The sequence below is a fragment of the Pholcus phalangioides genome, unplaced genomic scaffold (assembly GCF_987345545.1).
Source record: "Pholcus phalangioides strain wild (caught in Gottingen) unplaced genomic scaffold, Ppha-v1.0 ptg000018l_1, whole genome shotgun sequence".
Taxonomy (NCBI): Eukaryota; Metazoa; Arthropoda; class Arachnida; order Araneae; family Pholcidae; genus Pholcus; species Pholcus phalangioides.
Genome location: NW_028301611.1, coordinates 5,988,638 through 6,001,123, shown reverse-complemented (window position 1 = coordinate 6,001,123; position 12,486 = coordinate 5,988,638). Strand labels below are relative to the sequence as shown.

Sequence of the window (12,486 nt, the reverse complement as noted above, 5' to 3'; positions counted from 1 at the left end):
TTATTTAACATAATGGCAGTGTTAGGCAAGAGTGAGACACTTAATGCATAGTTCCTTTTAGGGCAGTCTCAACAAGTCCAGAAGCTTTAGCCGATTTCCAATATCAATGGAAAAAAACCTTTTGGTGGAGAGCTAAACTTAATTGCAAATATAATAAAATATTAAAGTAAGGAAAATATTTATGCATAAAATGTCCCATGATTTCAAAGTTCTTCATTGACTCTGGGCTCATGACTGTCAAGACACCCTTTAACATTGCCACTGCGTCTCAAAGCAGTATATATATATTGTTCCCTCTCATGCTAGACACATGTATGTGCAATGTCCTTGGGGAAAAAATAACATAGGCAATGACGTTTCAATGTTTACTCCACCCATGTTACTCTATGGAAGTTATTTTCCTAATATGTCCCAGAATTCATTTGAATAGGGATACACATTGGTGTTTCAGACAAAACTTAGATAGCAAAATAAAGTATCCAACCAGCTTATATAAAAAAAAAAATTGTAAAATTGCATTGAAGGGAGGGGGGAAGGTAATATGCCAAAATCAGCAAGTCGCCACAGAACACTCTCCGGAACAATTTTAAAAATAAAAAAAATCTTGTTTTCTGAACCGTTTACAGAAATAGTAAAAGAAAAATCATTGAACGTATACAAACAATACAGAAAATACAGTTGGTTCTGCTGCAGAACAATCTTAAGTCAGGATCACACCTGCAGAGTTAGGCGACACCATAAATACTGAGAACTGCTTAAAACAGCAGATGGGAATTTATGATTTTGTCTCCTGTGGGCTATAAAAATATTGCAGTTCTTCCCCAATTATATTCTTATTTTCTTCAAATTTGTCACTCTGGTGTAGTCTCTTTTCCCTGACAACATGCCTCTCGTTCAGTCACTCCCATGCCTGCACACTCTCTAGGGCACTCTTTTGGTAGCTCAATGACACGGTTCCTTGTTCTATAGGTCTCTTTGGTCATTCAAATACTAGCACACTGTTTTTAGTCATTCATACTTACACTGTTTCAGTCAATGACATGCTTGCACTCTCTTTTGATCGCACATGGCCTAGTCCCCCTGCTCTCTAAGCCGGGCCGTTGTGAAAGCATCATGATAAACTGATTTTTTTGACAACCCCCTTTACCTGACTATAAATAAACTGCCAACTTATTTACATGTTTACTCTCACAATGAATAGATCTTATTCACCAAGCCCCTTCCCCTAAGCATGGCCTGGGTGTTCACATGCATTAAGATGGAACTGTTTGTCATTCATATGCTTGCATACTCAGTGGCGCTCATATTTTTATCAAGCAACAGTTTCCCTGCCTTAGTCATCGATTATCCACAAATACCAAGAAAAAGAACCACTTGAAAGAAATCCTGACATGAGAAATGACAATGCATCCAAGAGTCGCAATGCACACTTTGAGAAACACTGCTCAGTCACTCTTTTGGTTGCTCATTGACCTAGTCCGTAGTTTCCCAAACTTTTTGTTCCACACACACTCCCCCATTCTTCAGACATTTTTTTCTACAATCGCACCATGACTGAAGCAAACCCATAAGGATCCTATGTTATACTCTTAGCATCCATTGCTCACCAGGGAAAGATATTGCCCACTTTGGGAAACACACATAGTCCCTTGGTAGACTCCCTAGCAGAGACGGAGATTCATGGTTTTTCCACTCTTTTCTTCACTCTACTAAAATTTTTCTTGATCACCCATGCATTGAATTTGTGGCTTTAGGTAAGCCTACCTACCCCAGCAAATATGCCTCTGCAGAAGAATTTTGAATGGAGTGAGGTTTAAGTAATTGGGCAGTTTATTAGAGTGCACTAGACCAGATAGCTGTGATCATCGCACCAATAAACAGATGTCACTATTCAGTATCATTTGTTTTTCATGCTCGCCAGGGCTGTAACTAGGATTTTTATGTCATTTTGCCCCCTCCCCATTGTTTTAAAATTCAATAAATTTCTAATGGCGTTCTTTGTTTTTAACCTAAAATTTGCCGCTCAAAGCAGTTGCTCCCCCTCCCTAGTTCAGGCCTTGATGTTTGTTATAGTAGTAATGTGATAGTGTCATCCGGTTTTGACAAAAACGGATTCAGCAAAATTCACGAGTGTAATTTCGAGGGAAAAAACGTAAACATGACCACTAGGTGTCACCTATATATATATATATATAAAGGGTGCATAGCAAACTGGGGGTAGGGCATTTTACTGGAGAACTGTTGATCCTAGAGGTATATTTCTAATTAGAAAAAGTTTCCAAATAACGTGTAGTACTCGGATAAGTCATTCATGTTTGGAGTCTCGTATCATTATTAAAGTAAACAAATTAAGTTTTTATAAAGTCACAGTGTGCCCCAAAACCCATTTAGAAAGTTGTTGCCCTGTCTCTCCTGATGCAAACAAAAATATTCCATGTTTCTAAGTGCGATATTCAACAGAGATAGTCAAATTCGAAAAATAGAGGAAAATAAAGAAAAAAAAACAGCGTTAAATGCGGGTGAAACTGTTTTTTTCACACTTAACGATGTTTTTTCCCGAATTTCCTCTCTTTTTCAAATTTGAATATCTCTGTGAATATTGCACTTAGAAACATGGAATTTCTTTTGTTTGCATCAGAGACTGGACAGTAACTTTCTAATTGGGTTTTAGGGCTCATAGTGACTTTATAAAAAGATAATATTTTTCTCTTTTAATAACTATACAACACCTTGAATGACATATCTGAGTACTACATGTTATTTGAAACTTTTTTGACTGGAAGTATGCTTCTAGGACCAACGGTTCCCCAGTACAATGCCCTACCTCCTGTATAACAAGAAATAATTGTATGTGGCAATAACCTTCTAAGAGATCTTGTTTCAAGCAACATAAATAATACTAACATTTTTGTTGTATGTTGCCAGAAGATTTTGGAAATATTGCTGAAAATATGGTTGCACCACAAATAACAAAAAAAAAGTGACACAAATTAGAGATACTATATTTGCCAAAAGAAAAATTGGTCATAACTCAACACTCCCTGGCAACTCATGCACTAATTTGATACATCTTTTCAAAGTTTCCAAGCAGAGAATATCAACAATTGTTTTAGAAATTTGTAAGCAACACAATAATATACTGAGGCACTATATACAAGTAAGTAAATTACAGACTTTATTTGAACTTTTTCGTTATTTATGATACTCTAATTATATTGTTCTGATATGAAATTATAAACAGTCTCATGTAAAACGGCAGACTGAGATGATTCAGATAGAGATGATTCAGATGGACTGTGTTGTGGGTTTCGACCAACACAAGATGTAGAACTCGGTACACTAGTGTACACATGCTCTTGATGCATTAACGAATACAGTTCCATTTCTGCATCGAAAATCAAGTTATTCATCTTGTGCATAAGAATAGTTCGGTTTCGCTCATCAAATTTTCGAAGTTTGCTGGCAATATGCTGCCCAAATGTAAAGCATTCATCATGAGGTACATTTGCAAAAGTATCCGTTATTTTATAAGCTTGAGTCAGGTCTTCAATCCTCTTTAACCTTTTAATTGGTTGTTTTTCTGGAGAAACAAAAACTTTTTGTTTGGTCATGCTATCGTCATCACTTGAAGCAGGGTGCTCAATTTTCTCACCCAATGAGTGATCTGAATTTTGTGATTGACTTGCTTCCTCATCAGCAAGGAGTGAGCCTTCTTCACCCGACACCTAAAATCAAACAAAACATCAGAAATGAGAGGTAACAATCAAAAAGAACAGAGATTGATATTTTAATAAAGGAGAAAATATTCTCGTTCTAAAGTGATTAAAAAATGATGAAAAATATTAAATAGATAAATGTACAAGCAGTCTTTACAAGACAAACAAAATACATTTCTGATTTGCATAATATACCATAGTCGTCAAGCTCTCAGATTTTCCAGGAAGATCCAGAATTTCTACTCTAACCATAATTGTAAAAAATCCCTACGTTTGGGGGGGGGGGGGGAATTATTCCAAAGAATTTATCCAGAAAAAGGACTGTGGCTTCCATTTTTAATCCCAGAAATGTAGCCAGCTATAAAATATTGACAAGTGCAATGTGAAATTGAAGCCATTACGACAAATCACAAAAAATACTTCGTTTTAGAGGGGAAAAGACAATTCAACCTTTTGACATCTCGAATCGGTGAGATGTTTTGTATCTGCTTTGATAGGCTTACCAGACGAGGCATAATAATGGCTTTGTTGCTACTGGCTATTCAAAGCCGGGGTTTGTGCTCAGTCTGTCAAAGACTAATAAAAAATAATTAAAACAACTTACATTTTCTATTTTGATGGTGTTGGTCGGTGTGTTTTTCCCTTCAAGAAATTCAAAGAATTTGTAAGCAAACCATCCGCTTTTGAAAATTCTTGCTGGGCCTGCAAGCAAATTTTTCAGGATGTAAAGAGATTAATAACAACATAACCTAATTAAGCATTAAAATTAACAGTCATTTAGCTGTAACATTTTAATCATTCTTCAAATAAGCTTTGAAAAACTCAAAGCAAGGCCAATCTTATCGCAGAGTCCTGTGCCAAAAATCATTGAGGGGAACCTCTGTTTACACTGGTTAAGTAATTTAGTAGCCAGCTAAATTTTAAGTCCTTAAGTAATTTAGCATGCATGCACACGTTAAGGGCTGTTTACATGGGTTTAGCTGGTGCATGATTTAATGGTTAAGTATATATAAAATGTGAAAAAATGTCTGTTCCCCCCCCCCCCGTTAATTTAGGCAGTATGCACATGCGCGCCAGTGGGCATAGTGTGTGTGACTTGCATAGTGCATCACTACTTGATTACTTATGTTGCGACACATTTTAGAGCACTTGATGATCTAAAATTTGATTAACTACTACTAATCACTCAACTCATGTAAACTGTGGCCTTAAGTTTCTCTTAATTTCTTCTGTACTGAGCATTGGCATGATTAAATCACAACTACCTTTTTTATTTAATACAACATATATACAGATAAAACCTGACTGATCCTCCCAGTTATATCTCCCTATCCATTATCACGAATGAAGGGCTCCTTAAAACTCTGTGGCTGCATCTGCTCTGACTAAAAATTAAACTAAGCACACAATAACACATGAAATGACATAAAAATTATATATACTGGCAGATGCTGAATATAGAGTGATTATAACTGAAGTTGCGATTTCAAAACGCAATAAAATGAGAACCACTGGTAAGAATGACTTGGAAGTTTGCATGAACATTCCTGAAACAATGGAATTTTGTTTGGCGAAGGAAAACAAAAATACTTGAAAAATTTCCCAACTGGTGCAAAGTCCTGATAATCAGAAACTTTCGTTATTCATGGAAACATCACATTTTATTATGAAATTTCTTTTGCGACTTCACTTTTGCGATGCTTCTATGAATTGTTAAAGACTGTGATGTTAAATTAAATTGTCATTTTCACTGGCTGACCATTGTCTACATTTTGTTATGCAGACGTTGATGGTCATTTACACGGGCTTGGTTGGTAGGTGATTAAGGGATTCAGTGGTTAAGTAGAATAGAGTTAAATCTATTTTTCGACTCAGTAAGACAATGCATATGCCAGTGGGCACAGTCTTGTATTATTCAATGAGTATTCATCATTTTATTACTTACATCGGGACAAGTTTTAGAGCACTTGACAACTTAAAATTTAGTCAATTATTAAAACACTTAACACATGTAAACAGGCTTTCAGAAGTGTGAAGCATTTGAGCAAAAGATGGAGGGAAAGCGTGTGACTATATTTAGGATATAGTACATCCCAACATGAGAGAACAGGACCAGGCAGAGCCATCTAAACAGAACCAAGGGGTCCTGGTCCAAGGCTGGGATAAAACTATAAAAGTTCTTTTACAAAATTTGAAAAAACCCCAATAAACCCATTGGCTTCAATGTAAACAATACACTTATTGGTTGAATTTTTCAAGTTTCATAAAAGAATTTTAATAAAACTTTTATAGTGTAATACCAGCCTAATTGATACCTATGGCCGGTACAGACTTGGACCCTACATATTAAAAATATTGAGGGCTCAGAATTATTGGTGGGTGGCCTCAAATCTAATACAGTAAAACTCCCATCTCAACTATTCTTTAAGGCCAAATAATTTCCCTTTATATAATAAAAGTCTGCATTTCAAACCCGATTTACAGTCACCTCTCTTTTACAGACTTTTTTTTAATCCTGTCTGTGTCCACAAACAAGGGGTTTTACTGTATTTCTATGGGTTATGATGTAGATGGGGGCAGAATGCTCAGATCCATGGGCTGAATGCAAGTTTATGCCTGCCTACCAATCCAACTGCTTATCCTTCATAGTCGATGTACGAAGGTTTATTATCATAAGACCTCCCATACTAGGGTGCGTCTTTGTCCCAGAAGAGAAAATCGGACCCCCCCCCAAAAAAAAAAACAGAATATGCTGAAATCTGCACCCAACAGTTGCAGAACAATTTGAACGAATAGGAGTAGAAAACACTACCATAGGAACTTTTACCACAGACCATTTCCAGTCAGATGAGGGCTCATGACAAAACATTGTGCTTTGGGGGGAGGGAAGCCTTTAGCAATGATGTCCGCATTTTCTATAAATTTTCCTAGAAGATGATTTAAGCTAGGATTACACTATAAAAGTTCATTTATAAAACTCAAAAAGTACAACCAATAACATGATCGACTGCATTTTCTAGAATGTTACTAATGCCCTTATAGGTGGCATTTTTCAACTTTTATAAAGTACTTTTATCAAACTTTTATAGCGTGATCCTGGCTTTATATTTTTCAATGACCTGCCAACACTATACAGAGAAGTATTCACGCAAAACTTCAAGTTATTCTGACCAGTGGGTTCTTAATTTACAGCGTTTTGAAATCACTACTTCAATTACTGACCACCCTGTACACAGGGCTGCCCCAAGCTGAATGGGGCCGCAGCAAAATAGACACATATTTTGCATAATAATAATCCTTTCAAGTGGGCGCCCCCCCCCCCCCACGAAAAAGTCGGCCCCCGACAAGGCACGTTACGGCCCGGCCCGTGTATGTCATTATTAGTGGGAGCTGCCAACAAAGATAATGACAAAAGAATTGATTTTAAAATGAAAACTCCGCACTTACCATTTCCAGTAGAGATCGATTTTTTTCTTTCCATGTACTTCTCTTTTCTGTATGAAGAGAGAAGGGACGTCATCTTGCTTTTTGCTTCGTGTGCCTCGCACCCTAGATCCAGAGAAATTTGCACCCAGGCATCTTTCTTCTTGTGCTTCAAGTGGTAGTCGTTGTGTTTGCGGTCCCATAACACTGGTTTATGGCGGTATAGTTTGATAATTTTCTCGACTTTTTGATGGTCCCAATCGAAACTCATTGTGTGTGCGTGAATGAAAACTTTATTTACAAACAATAGACATGCAGCGACATCGGCAGGGAAATAAATACACTAGTTATTGGCGATCAGTTTAACCAGCCAAATAAAACTTTTTCGCCGTGATTTGGCGCGATTCCGATCAGCAGCAGCAACCCAGACAGCGATACCCACTGAAAGAAACGTTATCCAAATACACAAGAGCACGCTGTAAACCCCCTGCTGCTCCACCTCAAAAACCGGTTTCTGGCTGAACATCCCTGCAGGTGTGTGGGCTGGGAGGCTAAAGCAGGGTTTCCCTAGGAGCAGGTTTTCTTTGCCGCGTGCAACGTGAATAGCCCAGCGCGCCACGCCGTCCACTCACCAATAACAAAAGCAGTACGACGGTTTTCCTACAGAGCGCAATACACATCACGACAGCGCTTTACGTCGGGCGTGATTGGCCGACTGCTTCTGGAAGCGTCAAATGCGTCGTGCGCCGCGGTTTTGCCGATATTCTCTTCACTCTCTCTTGTGTTTTCTTCCCCTTCAAACCGCAGCATGCAGACGACAGAGTAGCTGATGCCAAGGCCATATACTACTGTATAATATAGCCGCCTTGATCTGATGCGTCTCGCTAGGAAATTACAAACGCGTAGCGTAAATATAAATCTATTCCTAGGAAAACCCGGCTTATCCTAAAAATAGGTTTTTTGAGCAGCGTGAACCGAACTGGATCATTTCGCGTCGGCAGAAACGTGTTAGATAATTACGCTACGCGTTTGTGTTTTCCTAGCGTGGCGCATCAGATCAAGACGGCTATACTGCTAAAAAAAAATCTGCAACGGAAACGGCTTTAAAATAGAAGCGCACGCAGACTGAGTGGCGTATGAATAGGCATCATGGGGGGGAGGAGACTGTATTTTTTTCTGCCTCGGTATACATGCTCGACTCATGGCTCTCGAAATCATCGGATGTGGACCGCGAACTCGAATCTAATTTTGCAAACATAAAGTAAGCGGCAGATTTCCAGATCACTCAAGTGACCAGCGTCATATTTACAGATAATCTGAGTGAACCGCGGCACATTCTAGAGAACTTAGGGCGGTATTCACCGACATGGTTTAAGCTATAGTCACAATTTTTTGATAACAGATCGACACGGATTGGTTAAATTCGGGTTTTTAACCACAATCTATGTTGATCTCTTATCCAAAAATTGTAACTACAGGTTTAAACCATGTCGGTGAATACGGCCCTAAAGCGATCCGGAGCACAATCCCAGAGCCACTTCCCAAAGCAGAATATTTTTCTCTGTTCTGCAGCAAGCCCTCTGCTGAGTAGAAATGTTCTGCGGTACAAATTCCTAGGGTAGTGTTTTCTACAATTTTCTTAAAATTCTTCCAGATTGTTGTGCAGTAGCACTGATTTTTTTTTCGCCATATTTTGCACTGATTTCGGCATATTATGCTTTGAAGCGGAGCACTAAAGTGACCCGCACGACACATATATAAAGATCACTTGTGACCCGTAGCGCAGGCCATTTTATAAGAAATTCAAACTGGTGGGTCACTTTGAAGAAAGGTCATCCAACAGTGTGGCGGGAGTCATGATTGACATAAAAAACACAACAAAAACAATAGGTCATTGCCCACGATTAAACATTTTTTGCTCTGACTGAGAGTCAAAACCCCCCACCAGTTATATAACGTGTTAAAATATCACTTAAGTTATCTACGGTACACTTCTAGGGCACATAAGCATCCCGCGGCAAATTTACAGATCACTTGAGTGACCTGCGACACAGTTCCAACTCACTCCAGTGACCTGCGACACAGTTCCAACTCACTCCAGTGACCTGCAGCACATTCAGAAATAACTTAAGTGGTCCGCGTCATACATTTTCACATCAATGAAATACTCCACACTCCCCTAAAGGTTGATGACCCTTGGGGTGTATAGAGTCAATACCTCCTAGATATCTTAATGTAGTGTTTTTTCAACCTTTATCTCGCGGCACACTTGAAGCGACGGTTGAACTTTCGCTTCACACTTGATTTCGAGATTCTAAAAAAGTACAGTTTTTACGATTTAATTACCAATTTAGACAAAACAATTTATTGCTGAATTGTTACAAAATGGAAATTCCTACGTCACAGAATTTACCGTGTTACTGACGTCACGTCAGAGTAGCGTGTAGGCACCTTTAGGCCCCTTGAAATATACCGAGTGGACTCGTCACTCTTCATCTTGGCAAAACCAGTTTTCTGTTAGGGTTGAGGTTTAATCGTTGGGAAAAAAAACCGGCATAGGGAACATCTATTGGTAACCAGGGGAGGCTCGAGCTTACCTACCGCCCGGGTACGAAGCCTCATGTGCCACCCCTAATGGCGACCCTGCCAGGAGGCTGATAGGGCTTCAGTGAAGGGGACCTGGAAATAAACCAGATTTTTTTTTTCTGATATTTTCAGAAGAAAGCGCCACATCATTGTTTACCGTGCAAAATGTACGTGACCATGCATCCCGCTTTTGAAGTAGACCCCCCTTTTTTTTTGTTCCAGAGTTATTTTACCATTCTTAATAATGCCAGATAACCTAACGCTTGAAAGAGCACTAATTTTTGTGAGTCATCATCACTTATCCTGCAAAGATGATATTTAACGGGGTAATTTTTATTAAGAAATTTTTTTCAAAGGTGTTTCTGGAATTCTGGTACTCAAGTGAATAGTGAAAAGCCTAATTTTTCCTTTGCTTTCATTTGACTATTGTGTAACAAGTTCTGAGTCAGGGCATGGCCCTAGGCTGTGATCTTTTGCGGCTCCCTCCCAGTCAGATTTCTCACGGCCCCTTCTATGGTTTATTTATAGCGTGAAAAAGCCAAAAAATTATGAGAATTGTCCCGCGCTCTAGTGGGGGCCATGGGTGAGGGAACGAAAATGCACTCATGCCCCTTGTAATAGAGTACAGGGGCGGCGCTTGGTCATGTGACCAGTTCCGGCCACACGGAGCACCGTTCAAAAGGTGCTAAATCAGAGGTGAATGGGTAAAAAAAGTTCCATTGGCCGAAAAAAATCAAACTGTCGGCTCTGGAGGGAAGCGAAATCCGAAATGCAAGGGCAAAAAAATTTTTTTTGATTGTGCTGGAGGGGCATAACCATCCAAGAGTAGGGCTGACAGGGCTCCAACTTGAGGCCTGGGACTATATCCTTGTAACTTTTCTTTTTTCACTCTATAAATTTACTGTAGAAGGGCCCCATGGAAAATCTAGCATGGGTCCCACAAAAGATTCCAGCCTAGGTGCCCTGACACAGGATTTAGGGGGCAATAGGTAGGAGGCGCAAAAAATGTCTCACGCAGTGCCGTCTTAAGGCATGGGCCCACCAGGGAACCTCAAGTGAAGAGGGGCCTCACAAACATGAGATCTGGTTGAAATTTTCGAGAATTTGTTTGGTAGGGCCTCAGAAAAATCAACTGGCCCGAGGGCCCATGATACTCTTGAGACGGCCCTGCTCACACGGGTACAGATTTTGTCTTGAGCCGCCCAGATAGCTTACATTCTTGTTTCTGGTATTGCGGTCAGAGGCCCTGTCTATTTTCTCAACGTTTCCGTTGTCGAGGTATGACTCAAAAGCGTGATGTCATGTGAATTTTTACTGTGTTAAATTTTGGGGTCTTAAGTAAAGTCTATGTGTCTTAAGTAAAATCATTTAACAGGGTCCAACTGTACTTGAAATTTATTGTTTTTACTGGTCATTATGCATAACATGCTAGTGTAATTGGTGAATTCAATAAATATGTGAAAAAAATCCAGAATGAGAGTCTGGAATATTTGATAAATATATTTGGATCCTGATGTAATGAACTCACATTAAATGAATTTTATGATTAACTACAATTTTTTTAGTCCCACCCTCATGCAAATATCTGTGTTGATTGCAATAAAATGATTTTCTAAGATTAACAAATATAAACATCGGTTTTAGCTCAATCATTAAACCGGGATTCTACTGTGTTTTGAAAACAGTCGTTTTTCAACATTAAAGAAGAAAAGTTGAGAGTAAGATGAGTTCCCTTATTCATCAACCTGACTGCGGATCAAAAGTATCTTCATCTAAATAATGAATCTTATCGTGGCAATGAGATGGATATATCATATTTACTGATCAGGGTTGAAGCAACGGTCACATTTTTCAGAAAATGGGAAATAAAATGTTGGAATGCGAAAGTAGTAGTAGCCACTTTGACAAAAATGAGTACAGGAGGTACGAAACGAGTAGATATCTATCAGTCATTGGCACTTTAGCATTTTGCTAAAGCTTCTTTTTTGCTAAAGGAATTTTTTTATCTAGCTTGAACCCTGTTACTTATACAAAATAGCGATTATGTATAATAACTGGCAATTGTGATAAATTTAGTCTAATTGATATGTTTACCAATGACGCTTAGATATTATGCATAATCCCAGAGGTGATAGTGATTTTTTCGGAATTTATCATACATGTACCTCATTCCTCTGGGGCATTTCTAACAAATCGGTACATGATGGAATGTGTTGTGTGTGCATATGCACACACGTAGCTCTAGCATATTTACAGGGTTACCAGACATCCTACTTTTTAATGCCATTTCAAGTCTGCCATCATTTTCGAAAATTCACTCTTTGGCTTTCTTTTCAGGTTTCCATAATTGTTGTTTTTTTTGGGGGGGGGGAGATTTTTTTTTAGACTCTGAAACATATAACTTATCATTTACATGATGAGTGTTTGTGCACATGTGTGTTTTTCCCCTACACATTTTTAGACGCTTTGACTAATCACCGTCAAAATTCCCAGAATACAAAAACCCAAGTTGCAAGCAGTTGTCAACCACAGCCCAGCTTACACCAGGTTAATGTGAAAAACAGCTCTTGAAGAAGAAAACTGCAACATGAATTTTAAGTATACCATCGTTTGCTTACCAACTTTTAATGCAGTGTAGTCAAAGGGGAAGGGGGGAAGGAGGAGAGTTGCATCTTCCATTGAGAAAAAAAGAAAGCAGGAAGCAAACAACACTCAATTCTCAGTGACGCCATCTTTTGTGAAAATCGTAAAAAGTGACGTT

At 38.8% G+C, this 12,486-nt stretch overlaps 2 protein-coding genes across 2 annotated transcripts in view; both read right to left on the bottom strand.

Moving 5' to 3' along the window:
* The window catches only part of LOC149071622 (U3 small nucleolar RNA-associated protein 15 homolog), a 30,634-nt gene that overhangs the window by 15,797 nt on the left and 2,351 nt on the right, over positions 1-12,486 (bottom strand). The window lies entirely within an intron of this gene.
* LOC149071623 (uncharacterized) lies at positions 2,571-7,862 on the bottom strand. The gene is made up of 3 exons (XM_089247723.1): positions 7,164-7,862; positions 4,321-4,418; positions 2,571-3,725 (listed from the first exon to the last, which is right to left on the bottom strand). The coding sequence occupies exons 1-3, from the start codon at positions 7,408-7,410 to the stop codon at positions 3,207-3,209; spliced, it is 864 nt and encodes a 287-aa protein (XP_089103849.1). The 5' UTR covers positions 7,411-7,862; the 3' UTR covers positions 2,571-3,206.

Coding starts and splice junctions, on each gene's coding strand:
- LOC149071623 (XM_089247723.1), bottom strand. CDS start 7,410: ATGAGTTTCGATTGGGACCATCAAAAAGTCGAGAAAATTATCAAACTA. Junction 4,419..7,163: donor ATCGATCTCTACTGGAAATG/GTAAGTGCGGAG, acceptor ATTTGCTTGCAG/GCCCAGCAAGAATTTTCAAA. Junction 3,726..4,320: donor ACACCATCAAAATAGAAAAT/GTAAGTTGTTTT, acceptor GTTTGATTTTAG/GTGTCGGGTGAAGAAGGCTC.